Genomic DNA, 14372 nt, shown 5'->3' with positions numbered 1-14372 from the left:
ATTAAATGACAAAATTGTTGACCTGAGAAACCATTTTGCATTTTCAATGCATTTTGAAAATAGGTATTTTGCATTTTGCATTTGAAATGCTTTTCTAAAAACCATTTTGCATTTTGCATTTTCAAATGGAAAAGTTTTGACCCATTTCCATTTTGCATTTCAAATGGTTTTGTGTACCCATTTTGCACATCTCTGAATCTAAGGTTGTGGTGAAATATATGCTTATGTTTTATTATTTTTTACATTATAATTTAAATCATATACGACTACGATAATACGGGCATGAGCCTAGTATGGTAGAAAATCACAAAAATTAATTTATAGCGATTTAATTTTGGGGTATTATGCCGTGTTAGTTGTCTGAGCCAACGTTTCGGATAGCATTACAGTGTCCATCATAAGGGCAGATGTGTTTATGATGAATTTATTAATAAATACATTTAAAATATGACGGTTCCGTGATAACTCAAACAAAGTGAAAATTCAACACACTTTTAAAAGGCGATATAAAGTCATTAAAAGCGGTGAAAAACTAACCTATAAACCTAAGCTATTTAACCTGGGTTTGGTTTCATCACTTTTCATAACTTTATATCACTTTTCATGACTTAATATCACTTTTCATGACTTGATATCACTTTTTAAAGGTTGATCGTTGAATTGACATTTTGATGAGTTAAGTGGTCACCGGTCCTGTTAGATCGGGGCCTTCTGTGTGGTACTAATGTAAAAAAAGCAAAACTTGCGCTATCTGCAAAAAAAATGTGTTGTGTTTGATAAAGCAAACAGCGTTTAAATTTTGTATCTAATAAAACCTTTTCTCTTGTTTCAGATTTGGATGTTTATCTCCCTGTGATGGATCGGACCACAGTTTCCCTCTACAGCGTATGATTAGATGGATGATTACGAATCATTATTTAGAAATAGATTGGTACAGTTCTCTTCTGTAGTCTTTTCTGCGTTATCTGTCGAATGCGAACTACGAAAATATCTCGTGATTTTTAATCAAATTTTGCCCTTAGGTTTTAAGAGGAAGCTACAAGCCAAAAATGTGTATATTCTTGGTATACCTTATATTATATGTAATAGGCACTAAAATCGCTTGACAAACGGAGTCTAGAAACGTTCAATTTCAAGTACAAAACTGGTTTTTATTTATTTTATAAGAAAGCAAAAAAGTTAATCAAGTGAAACTGTCACAGATAATCTTAGCTATAATACTGTATTTTTAAAATGTTGTTTCCTTTAGGCGTTCATACATTTTTATTGAAAAACTATTATATTGAGTAGTTTACATTTAAATTTTTTATTGAGTACATAGACTAAATCAATGATTGAGTATCATTAAAATCGCTTGACAAACGGAGTCTAGAAACGTTCTATTTCAAGCAAAACACTGGTTTTTATTGATTTTGTAAATAATTTTATAAGAAAGCAAAAAAGTTTATCAAGTGAAACTGTCACAGATAATCTTAGCTATAATACTGTATTTTTTAAAGTTGTTTTTTTTGAGTAATTTATTTTTTTATTTGTATTCTACTCAAGCGAAACGATAGGAAAACCTTCAATTTATCTAAAACATATCTTTTGGTATTCATAATGTTCACCAATTCGTTATAAAGATCAATCAAAATAGTGATTTGGCATTAAGCTAACCGTATATTATTTTTAGAAGCAATAATTTTGAGACAATTCGCGTTTGAAATGTGTGCGTTCATAATATCCTCTAGAATGGGTTATGGAGTCATGAACTTTGCACAGCCTTATCTGTTTGAAATTTCTAGTTTATCTCAATTATTTTCTGCTCACATTTCCATTATCAGATGTGAAGTTTTTATATTAAATTATCTGTCAAAAAGTCAGGATATTTGGCATTGTCGGTTCCTATTTATCTATTGTTAAGTAAGAAAAATCGTTTGAAACTCGGGCGAATTCGGGTAGGAACTACTGATTTATGAATGTTGTTAACATGAGAGACCTCGCCTGCAAAATGCATGTTTCGTATTTTCTCTTATTTAATAAATCACATCCAAAAGATCCGTAAGTAGGTACTTAAATACTTGCCTGATTAATTGTAAACCATGTTTTGTATGTTAAATCTTTTAAAATTTCAAGCACGTAATTATGCAATTTCTCCAAAAATACGTCACTATCTCAGTGACAATTCTATTTTCAAACTTCTGGCATATAATATTGAAAAAAAATGCCAGTAAGAAAGTCAAAATAAAAAACACGATTTCACATTTAAAAAAATAATCTTTACTGAACCATGAAAACGCTCCAGCACCTTGAAACGGAAACGTAACGTACAAACAAATTTACAGACAGACGAAATACAAAACGTTTGAGATAAAACAGCACTACGCCTCAACCAGTCACGTATTAGTCAGTATATTATTTTTGTTAGTATTTACGAGTAGTTATTTTTGACACAGTTGAATTTTTTTTTAAATATGGACAATTCCCTTTTGCCACGATCACGCTGTTTTTTATATTCATTTATTGCAAAGCACGTTAGACACTCGAATACTAGTGCATACACATAGTTAATAGTTACCTCGCCCCATTTGCGAAAATCAATGTTCATAGTGTAAAGCTGCCTTTACACACGTAAGTTTTTTACGTAAGAGACTTGTGACAAAATTACCAATATAAACGACACTAAAAAGTCTCTTACTGTAATTTATAGCGAGTTACAGTAGTCATAAGAGGCCTAAGATTTTGACAGGTATAATCTTTCCAACAGGTTTGCGTGAACTTACAGCCTTCTCGCAGCTTATGAAATCAGTTTGATAAGTTGGGACGCTTACCATAAGAAATGGTACCTAAACGCGCCGATGCGAGATATAAAAAATTAATAGATAGGTTTTCGAAGAATTTATTTTTCTATAAAAACTAGCATTTTTATTATATGAGCTAAAATCTGATTAGAATAATTGGATAATGCACGTTATTTTCTCCCGAAAACAATATAAAAAATAACATTAGATGAAACTCAAATAAGCACTAGAAACTTAAGAAAACGTAAACGGAAGATTCCAAAAACCGAAGAGATATGATTTATTTTCTAAAAATGAGCATCCTTGTTATTAATTATCGGTCCAATCCTTTCTAATTATCTCAATATTTCTGTTGAAACATGACTCATTTGAATTCGAATTCAGCTGCTGTCATTCAGATAAATTAAAGAATTCCATTCAATTCCACCGTCAACGGAACAAAAACGTGTATATAATGGTTTCTTTCAAGCTGACTTCTATTCCAACACTTTGGAATAGAATTTTTGCACAGTGGTGCCCGATGAACCTGGGCACTCCTGCTAAATCACCAAACGTAGCGGACCACTCGTGGTGACCTATGGCAGAGGTGCTGCTTATCCAATGAATGGTTCCAGGGGCGGCGGTACCCGGTTTTAAGATGGCTTCCTTTCGACAATCCCCGTTGTTGACAGGAAGCCATCTTACTCCAAATACGGGTTTTAGCGGTCGCTGTGAGCAATTCCGTAAGTCAAACTTCCGAACAACTTCCGTGAGCATTAATTAACATAAGTTGGATGCATATAGTATAAACGCTCCTGTTAGTAACTTATGAAAAACTTACATAGGTTTGTAAATTTTATTAACGAGTGTAAAGGCAGCCTTTGACCTAGTAGTACCTAGTCCGTATTACGTGTTTTTAAATAGTTCGCGTGTATTTTTGTGCTTATTATTGAAATATCAGTTCGTGGTCAGGTACTTTTGGTGTCACTTTTCCACTGAACAAGCTTAATATTTAAAATATTTCATAATAAAGCTAACATGTTAACCCTGATAGGCCCAAAATGAATGAGGATTTCATAATTATAATAGAAATTCGGTAAGGCGATACAATGCAACGTATGTTTTGTGTGAAAATTTGATCTACCAGAAACATTGTAGATGTCTCAATTAAATACAGCGAGTGGAATTGTCACACCTTGGCTTTTGTTTTAAGCCTGAATTTTTTTTGCCAGTCAAAAAAAAATAAAATACCTGTAAAAATGTTTTGAAGTGAAATATCGAAACTTTTTTCGGATTTGTTTTATTGTATAATGTTACACATTGAGTTGTTAAGAGTGTGACCGGAAATCATTTTTAATACTCGCTTTACAAAATAGAATAAAACAAGCTTTCTGGAGATGTTTTTTTTGTTGCATAAACCGGTAACAGGCGGACGTCGTGGTAATATCGCCAACAGCGTCACAAAGAGTACGTTATTTTTTTCTAGTTTCGAGGACTTTTACGAAGTGCACCGCCTTATACTTATTCGAGTGTATACTAGGTGGCCTTTTCTTCGTGAGAAAATACAGGCAGCGCTTTTGAAGAGATTTATGCTAAAAATTAATAGATACAAACTAACATTTTTTTATTAAAGATAAATATATGTCTACAAGACAAGGAATAAGCAAGCATTGTTGAATAAAATACTAGTATTTATTGATTAATTTGACGGTTAAAATAAGCCAACGTAGCACAGTGGCTCAGTGCACCTGACCGGCAATGAGAATGGTGCGGTTTCAATTCCCGTCGGCGGCATTTATTTTTTCTTGTAAGATTTTTTCAATTTGTATTTATTTCTTTTTCCGGCTAATAATTATTGCTCATAATATCAAATTAATATTCCTGCGTTGGTCGTTGAACTGGTTCAGTTACATAATCACGTTTGAATTTAAACTCTGCGGCTACCGACGAAATGCTTTATCCCCTCTTATCACTGTCGGCTTAACAATAGACTATTAAAAATTCTTATCAGCAACGCAGCCACATTACGTAGTGTCAACAAAAGATATGTCAACAGATGATATGGAATTCACTGGGTGGGCCTATTGAAAGTAAGAAATAAAAAAATAAAACTGTTCAGGAGTCCGAACTGCACGGACCCAGTGATACTATTTTAAATATTTATCTCATTTAAAAAATATATATTTTTACGTTTACGAATAACATTTCTGCAGCGATTAAAATTATGCATATTTTGTCGATTTATCACGTCTATGACGTCACACCGGCCAACGTTTGTTATAGAAGTGTTGTGTTCGGGACCAGTATCGGTCATTGCGTTATTGTCAAATTCTGACCGTTTTGATTTTAACGATTTAAAAAATCAAACCATTTTTTTTCGAAGCAACGAACGCCAACTTATTAATTTAATTTCAATGCAACAGTCAAACTCTGAATAATCTAGTCATATAATATCAACAGTAGAGATGGGAAAAAAGGTTAAATCTCGAACCGATAAGAAGTGACTAGATAAGCGTATGACCGCGGTTCTTTGTTTGATAATATTAAGGTTAAACGCAACGCTCGTTGTATTCTACGTGTTCACAGATGGCGTTAATTAATTAATTTTGTTTAAATACGCTTTTGCAAGGTATTGCTTTACAGTATTAAGACAAATTATTTGTTTGCGCCCTCATATACGCAATATGAATATGAATAAATAGTTTTGTCCATATAAAAACTCAATTCTATCGAGAAAGGCATACAAATACAATATTGGATTGAATCATCGGTAAAATATTGTATTTGTGTGCCTTTCTCGAAAGAATTAAGTCTTTAAACGAACAAAACTATTGATTCATATTCATATTGCGTATATACGGGCGCAAACAAATGATTTGTCTTAATATTGTAAAGCAATACCTTGCAAAAGCGTATTTAAACAAAATTAATTAATTAACGCCATCTGTGAACACGTAGAATACAACGAGCGTTGCGTTTAACCTGTACCATGTTATCATATTTTTGTTCCAAACTCAAATTAGATGCAGTTAAAGTGACAGCTTGACGCGGCTAACTTTGCAGTCGGTAGCATTGTTTGCCACCGATGAGTATACCAACGCAAAAAATAAATCCCTAGACGTAGGCTTTGTTGGAACAATCACAATACTTATTCTCTGTATTTTCTAGTTTGATCACAGATGAACTTCCCTAAGGGGATTTTTATTTACAAAACAGCTCTGTATAAATCATCCAAATTTTATTATTTATTAAAATACCAGTGGTACGGGTAAGAATATATAATTTTTAAACCTATTTTCCGTGGCCATCAACATATAAGGTTTTATCGAAAATTTCGGCTATTTATCAATGATCCTGAGCACGACTGCAGATCGCCAACGAACAAAAACAACGGACACTTTATGCACATGCAAATATGCTCAATTTATCCCACTTTAGCACTTGTTTGTTCGTTTGCGCTTTGTAGTCGATAAGCTGCCGACAATATCAATAAACTCTTTATCGACAATATTGGTTATTTGTTAACACTATCGTGCACGACCGCAGATCGCAAACCGCCAACGGAAAAAAACTATCGTTCACGGCGATTGACTTGATTTTCGCTGTCGATAAGCTGCCGACAAAATCGATACACGTTTTAGACAATGTTGATTAAGGTAGATTAGGTTGATTATAATGTTGGTTATTTGTTAACACGGGTGGTTTATTTATGGTTAACCCTCCTGAGCACGACCGCAGATCGCAAACCGCCAACGAACAAACTATGTGGTTCACGGCGATTAAATTAAACAGAATGTTGATTTTCGTTTGCGATCTGCAGTCGTTACCGATAATGAGAAAAATGAAAAATATTGTCGATAAAACCTTAAATGTGCTAGTGCTAGGGGCCCTAATACAAAAACAACGACAATTTTCATAAAAATAAATGTCGTAAATAGCCTGAAAAACGATAAAAAATCCTAGATAAACCTTGAATTACCGTTATGAGTAATTGGTGCCATTACATTTTTTTGTGTTTGTTTTCTTTTACATACATGCATATTAATTTTATTTGTCCGTTATCTATTAGCTCATGCTCTCCTCAGGTGTGTAAACTCAAAACACATCGTAAACAAATTAAAATGTGATCGAACGCAAGGCAACCGACATGACATGCTATTATTACGATATAGGTAAATATTTATGCCGACACAAATACAAGTTCTCTCAACTCGATAATACACACACAAACACAATACTGCGCCGACTAACCCTTATAATATTCGAAATAATAATATTGAAAGTGAATTGTGTAAATTCAATAAATAATCTTTGATTCCAGTGACGAGAAAAACTTGATTTGCTACAAGATCGGTCCATCATAATATCGGAAAGTGAAAATAAAAGTGAAAGGTGACTTTAAAAAGAAGTGTACGTGAAAGATTAATAAGCTTTTAAATCAAAGTGCAGTGTTTTTACATTTAAAAATAAGCCTCAAACAAATAATTTCATATAAACAGTGAAAAAATTAAACAATCTGTCAAACTAGCTCGTGAATTTTGAATGAATTTGATCATTAGTGACATCTATTGAAATTTCATAAAAATGCTTTCAAAGTGACCATTATAAATTTAGTTCCTTTTTTATCCGTTATGTCGCCGTCCCGCTCACTCGCGTGCAGCAGAGTAGTGCCGTCTCCCTCTGTCTAGCGAAGAAACATACCTAAGAAATGGAGGCGGGGTTTATACCGACCGGATATACGACGGCACCGCTGGCGGCCGCTCCGGCAAGCAAGGTGATAAGGCCTCCCGGACTAAAGCGCGGGAATACGGAGGTCGCCATCTCTGATCGGGTGAGTGAAACTTTTTAAATAATAAACAAAAATGTTTTTTTATTTCAATTATTATTTAGGTGTTTATTTTATTAGGGTGTTTCTATGGATGTGATTTCGACCAAAGATATAATAAAGTAATCTTCATTCTACAGCTGACACATTTAATTTTGCAGGCTGCCAAAGGAGGGCTAACGAACGAAGCTATTACTTTTTATTTTTTAATTTTTATTTTGTATTCCTCACGTTGTCGACCGTACAACTGTCGTCAGTGTCACGTTGTACCTTCGTTACGATGTCATTATGTTGTATTTCTATTTTATAGGTTTTTGAACAAACAATACTTTGTCGATTAGAATTTAATTTAGTATTAGGTAGTTATAGGTCGAGCAAATAGAGTTGAGTTGAGTGATGTGTCTAGGGATATTTCCCTAGATCGAGGAGAAAATAAAACATGTTTAGGTAAAAAGCACAAATATCTAGGGAAATTATGAAATATGTGTCTAGTGATATTTCCCTAAATCGAGGAGAAAATAAAACATGTTTAGGGAAAAAGCACAAATATCTAGGGAAATTCTGAAATGTTAACTACAAAAGGTCAAAATTATGAGGAAATAAAAAATATTCTATGGAAATTTTGATCTCAAATCTAGGGAAATAAAAAAAATAGCATACCATCTCTGAGTGACTCTAACTTGCGAAACGTCACTGAGAAACAGTATTTAACCTTATTTACCCTTACTTATTATTATTTGTTTATATGACACCTTACAAGACCGACCTGTCTGTACAGTGTAATATTGTAAAGACTATATTATGTAATATTACATTTCCACCCGGTTGGCCAATGTTATAAGGCGAGAAAGAGACAACTAGTGTGTATGTTGTTAGCATTTGAATGTTTAAAATAAATTTACAACGATACCTTATCTTAATACATGTGTGATCTCTTTTGTGTATCATCGGTTTTGTAAAAAATAAAATTATTGTGGCATGTAGTCATCGCTAAAATTGACACTATTTTTTTTGTTTTCGTTGCTTTGTATCAGGTTGAGTCAAAAAAACAAATATGATGTTGTTTTACGGCAGGTATTCAGTAAAAAAGAAAGCATTCAATTCTTCAGAGTCGTAAAATATAATCACACAAAAGGATTAGGAATCATGAGACATTTTTTAAATATTGACAGATTGTTCTGAATTATATTTTACAGCTGATTCATGTAAATAATCGTCCGCTCTGAGATACCACGGGTTTCAGTCAGTTACAACCCTACAAGCGCTCGCCGGGCACAGGTCTTCGACGATATCTTCAAAATGCCGACATGCACGCTGAGAAACTGCACAAGTCGTACTCGAAAAGATAGGTGGTATAACCTTTCATAGGTAAATAGGGTTTTTATTATAATCAGTAGTCGTGTAAATTAACTGTTTAATGTTTAAAAAAACTCAAGGATCACTTGAAGTTAGCCCGCCCGTAACCCAAACGCTCCGGTTGTGGCGTGGCGGGCGGTCACTGGCGAATCCGTTCGTTGAGCTCGTTCTCGGTCCGCAGGATTCGGGCGACGTCGACAGTTGCCACACCCCCCTTCCTACTTGCCGCACGGATACAATATTTTACACTGATTTTGTAAGGAATGTAGACTCTATTTATACATATAATCAATGGTTTCCTGTTGTTTTGTCACTATTATGCGACAGATAAGGACAATTTTTTGCAACTATGTAATGTATATTGCAAATTTGATGAACAAATATTACGCCAGCATCCTATGTCCTGTCAAACGCCTAACTTCCTGCATATGTATTTATTTTCTCAAATACGTACTTTTCTAATACCATGAGTACCGATGTGTATTTCTGGAGCCTAGTGTAAACGGGTCTGGTTTGCAGTGATACAATCTCAATACCCGATTTTAAACTAGATGACGTCACAATAGTCGTCAATCTATCAACAATGCTACGCAATAGCGCTGCCCGCGGGGTTCGAATGACGTAAGGGGCGTTTTGATTTGTCGATTTCTTAATAATTTTTCAACATCGATTTATTAATATTATTATTTTATATATTATATTATTCCAATAACCATGCACAATAAAACTTATGTAATCTGTATTCGTAATTTTTTATCTTTTATTCTAAGTGAATGTATATTTTTGTGTATTAGAACTAGCTAAAGTCCCCGGCGTTGCCTGGGTTTTAAAAAGGTTTTTAAAAATCAGATGTAGACAGTAATTTTCCTCTCAGTTGGAATGTCAACTGTGCAAAATTTCATCAAGAAGTAGTATCTAAATTCTGCTTTAAGTAGTGGGAAAAGGGAGTGTGGGGTGGATTTTGGAAATCGCGTGTAGACTATGACCTTCCTCCTGTTTTGAAGGTCAATTGTGTAAAATTTCATCAATCTTGGAATAAAACTGTAGTTTTTAACACCACTTATAAAATAAAATATAAAACCAACCTGTTTCGGTTCACCTTGAACAGGGTCAGGTTTTTATAAAAACATATATAACCGAAACTGGTAGGATTTATATACTGAAAATATATACAATGTGTTGTGTTAAAAAAAAAGTTATTTTCTTCTAATTATTATAATATAAATTGTTTTCTACGTGTGAAAATTTATAAAACTGTAGATTTGTTTAAAAGACAAAGCCACACCGGTACACCCTCATTTGTATATATAGAGCAGCTAACCTGACACTATTTGAAAATCTTCTACTACCACCACATTGAGCGGAAAATGTTGGATGATGGAGGACTTAGCCAGCCGAGGAATGGAACACACTACGCCTGGGTGGGACCCAAACGCGATGTCAACTCAGCCACCGACCGGTCAAATATGTAGAGTGTCGAGGCGGGCGGCGTGGATTTTATTGGACTCCAGCTAGTATAATATATAGACAGATAGTCCAGCTTTGTGTTAAACGTTTTTCCAACATAGCTGTCAGATGTCATCATATTTTTATGTCTCATTGTTTTAGTTCAAATCAACGAGAACCTATTTTGAGGTTAGGTTTCTTTTAATTGTTATAATTAATTTCAGTTAGATTGCTTAGTAATTAATTCATATTTCCACCTTGTCACCTTGTCGATTGACGTGTGTTAATTATTATTACTTCCAGAAATATGATAGATTTATTACTAAGAAACTGGTTATGGACAGATACGATTAGACAGCTTAGCTAATTTTTCCTTATTTGGTATTGAAATTACTGACATAAATCAATCAATTGAATTAGTTATTTACTCTATACTTGCATTTTTAATATGTCATTGAAAACATATCAACGATATATAAGAAACAGCGTTTTTTGATCAGAAGACTGCACCATTCAACTTTGTGTATAAAAGTATTTGATATTTTGGGCATTTGAATGTAAATAATTTATCTTGCAAGAAGTCTTGGGCACCCGAGGAAGACGTGGCACGATCTAGCGAATTAGATACTTGAGTCGGGCCATGTCAAGAGTCAGAATAATAGAATAGTACGTATGAGACTATGTATGAATGTGAATGAGGCAAGGAGTGTGTGCCAAGACCGAGTTGTTTGGCGGTCCGTCCTCTCGAAACGGCGTGATGGTTAGATAGTTAGTTAAATTTTACATTTGTTAGAAGTCAACTTGATTACAATTCTCCAGTCTGGAATCAAAACCTCCTAGATCACAAGGCCAGGACACTGAATAAAATCAGCCTCCTAACTTATATGGGATCCTCCAAAAAAAATTAACTAAAGCATTTTAAAACGTTTTAATCAATAAGAATAAATTTAAAACGATTTTTTTGGTAGAATCTCATATAAGTTAGGAGGCTGCTTTGAATGAGTGTCCCGGCCTTACGATCTAGGAGGTTTTGATGGAAAAGGTTACAAAATAAATTCTTACGATTTATAAGTTTTAAAATGGGATTTCAGCAGTTTTGTTAAACTACACACCCTTAAATGATCTGAATATACTTAAATTGTCGGACAGAAGGATTTTTACTAAAAGTAAAAAGTTTTTGTAAAAATACACTGTGCATTATTTCATGCCTATAACTTTTTAAATAAAAGAATAAAACGTGTTTTTAATAATTTTCGGAGCTTACTTTTGCGTTTTTTTTCTATCGAAGGAATTTCATATAGTTAACGTTTCGGCATAATAAATGTTTAGAATCTTGAAAAATGTTTTTTTTTTGGAACTTAACAATTTAGAGTTAACGAGAAACTTGTTATAAATCAGTAGAAATTGGTTATGCGGGGAACTTAAGCTTGATTATTGCGCATCAAACTAGTAATTGAATAATCTGGAAGAAGGTACGACGTAGCTGACTATTACGTATTAATCTACAATTAAGGATATCCTATTTGAATACGGCATACAGCAACAACTCCAGTTTAATTTATGATTGTTTCATTCTTAAAAGGATGTTCCTAGCCGTTTATGGACACCAGTTTTCTAAAATGATGCGTTTATAAGGAAGGCTATAATCGCTTAGGCTCACAGTTATGCACTTGGTGTAGATATTCAAAGAATGTGATGTAAACAGAAGCAATAGACTTACTTACATGGATATAATGAGAAGGAAGCTGATATATTTTACTTCCCATTTGTATGATAGGTATAGTGAGAATGATTCGAGCTCGAACGATTCGTTCTTACGCAATGCATCTTGTAAAATTTATTTATGGAGAGTAATTGTTTGATTTCGGTTGCCTCCTTATTGTACCTCTTTTAAATGTCTGCTCAGAAGATTCTCATTTCTGAGCATAAACTGCCTCCTGTTTTATATTACATTTTAGTTTTCATGTTCTTGTGTTGTCCTGTCCTGCTGTTATTGTTATTCTTTGTTTTGTCATCGCTTTTGTATAAACTGTAGATTTAGTGTAATAATATTAGATCTGTGTTGGGTAAGGCACACTGTAGGAATAATTTTAAGAACATGACCACTAATACTAAATTACCGTTTTTAAGTTTGTATAGTTAAGCGTACTTGAAGTGAAATGACACTAAACTGCGCTATATAAATGCTATGTTGTTATTATTATTATTATTACGAAAACAGTGTGCAACGTAGTTGTGAATTCTGAATAGGAATCTTCTTCTTCTTTCGTATGGTGGGGGAATCAGAGGGATTTTGGGCCTCAGGCGTCGCCATGTGAACCTCATCAATCCCGCCGGGGAATGAATGGGGCGGGCATTCGTTGACCACATGTTCGGTGGTCTGCACCGCACCACATTCACACATCGCCGACTCTGCAAGGCCCCATCTGTGCATCATGTGGGCACGGCGGCTATGGGAGTGAATAGGAATGGACTAGGTGGATGAGTTGGTGAATTGTAAAATATGTTTACAAGAAATGCTGGAGGTCTGAACGTGAGTGGCGCTAATTATAAATTGTTATAAAACGAAGCCAGCAGTCCACAATGGAGTGCTGATACCACGGGCGTATATAAAGGGGGCGTTTCTAAAACGATTTAAAAATCGATGTAGTAAATACTTTCTTTATCGTGATTTTTTCTAAAATTAAAAAAAATAAATAAACGGTGTTTCGATAATTGAATTGCTTAGCGCAAATCCCAGGATTCTTATACCCGTATTGCATATCATCGTTTCCGCAGGGAATACACTTTCCTTGTTTATCAGTTGAATAAAATCAAAATGAATCGATACACTGTGAACGAATTATTGTGTATTTATTTATATCAAAGTGAATTAATCGAATCAACTGTGGATTTCTTTAAGTCGGTTTGTGGTATAGGATTTATATATTATGTTTTTACGTTCAAAGTAACGAATTGATTTGTGGTGAGTGATTTTATATTTTTTGCGTTCAATTAATGAATCGATTTGTGGTTAGCGAATGATGTTTCTGAAGACTTCAAAATGAATCGATTCATCATTGTTGATACATTATTGAAGTATCGATCTTTGTACAGCCATGTAGGATAATAGGTTGCATCTCATGAATTATGATGATTAGTTCTTGAATAAGGTCGTAAGAATGCTTATGAAGAAGACGTTGTTGAATCAAGACAGTCAGCGCGTCATCGTGGCTCCTTTTTTTATTTCCTATTGTACATAACTACTATTATTTTTATAGTATGCAGTAATGGTTTATTTGGCGCCTGCGAAACACCTACGCCGGATTTCCTTAAAGATATGTATTTATTATAGGGAATAAAATAGTATTATATTGTTATAATAAGAACATTGTCGAATTGTTTTATAATATCGTATGATAAAACAATTCGACAATGTTCTTATTAAAACAATATAATACTATTTATTATAAGAAAATACAATATAATACTATTTTATTCTCTTATAATAAAGATATGTATTTATTATAGGGAATAAAATAGTATTATATTGTTATAATAAGAACATTGTCGAATTGTTTTATCATAAGATATTATATTATACGATCTCGTCTACTGTCATAACTTAAAATATAATGAACCTTCCATGAAATAAAAGTACCACCAGTGTAATGTTAACTTACTTTTTATTTTTATATATTTTTATATTTATTTAAGACTAGCTGTACCCCGTCACGCGTTTTTGTGGTTCAGTCTGTCTGTGCAGATAGAGAAACGCTTTTACGTCCAACAGATGGCGCTGTTTTTTTTTTTAAACATGTTTTTACCCGTTACAAGTGACATCTATATAATATAAAAAAATTGATTCAAATTTTTAAATTTTATTAATAAAATAAAAAAGAGTTTTTGAATTCAATGACCTTGGAGTTATCTTTGACTCCAAATTACGCTTCTTGAATCATCCCTTGAGGTGATTTTTCACAAAAACGGCGCTCTACAAATTATCC

The 14372-nt window shown here is 33.5% G+C and overlaps 1 protein-coding gene across 4 annotated transcripts in view; it reads left to right on the top strand.

Moving 5' to 3' along the window:
• Window positions 1-14372, top strand: part of Wdr62 (WD repeat domain 62) — a 323903-nt gene that overhangs the window by 91469 nt on the left and 218062 nt on the right. For all 4 annotated transcript variants that reach the window (XM_089647948.1, XM_089647947.1, XM_089647946.1 and 1 more), the window contains exon 2: window positions 7081-7590. In XM_089647948.1, coding sequence (XP_089504074.1) covers window positions 7468-7590 — 123 coding nt within the window. In that variant the 5' untranslated portion in view covers window positions 7081-7467. The remainder of the gene's footprint in view (window positions 1-7080; window positions 7591-14372) is intronic.

This window comes from Hesperophylax consimilis, chromosome 27 (assembly GCF_061612785.1).
Source record: "Hesperophylax consimilis isolate HC1 chromosome 27, BYU_Hcon_1.0, whole genome shotgun sequence".
NCBI classification, from domain to species: Eukaryota; Metazoa; Arthropoda; class Insecta; order Trichoptera; family Limnephilidae; genus Hesperophylax; species Hesperophylax consimilis.
This window is presented reverse-complemented; position numbering and strand designations above follow the sequence as displayed.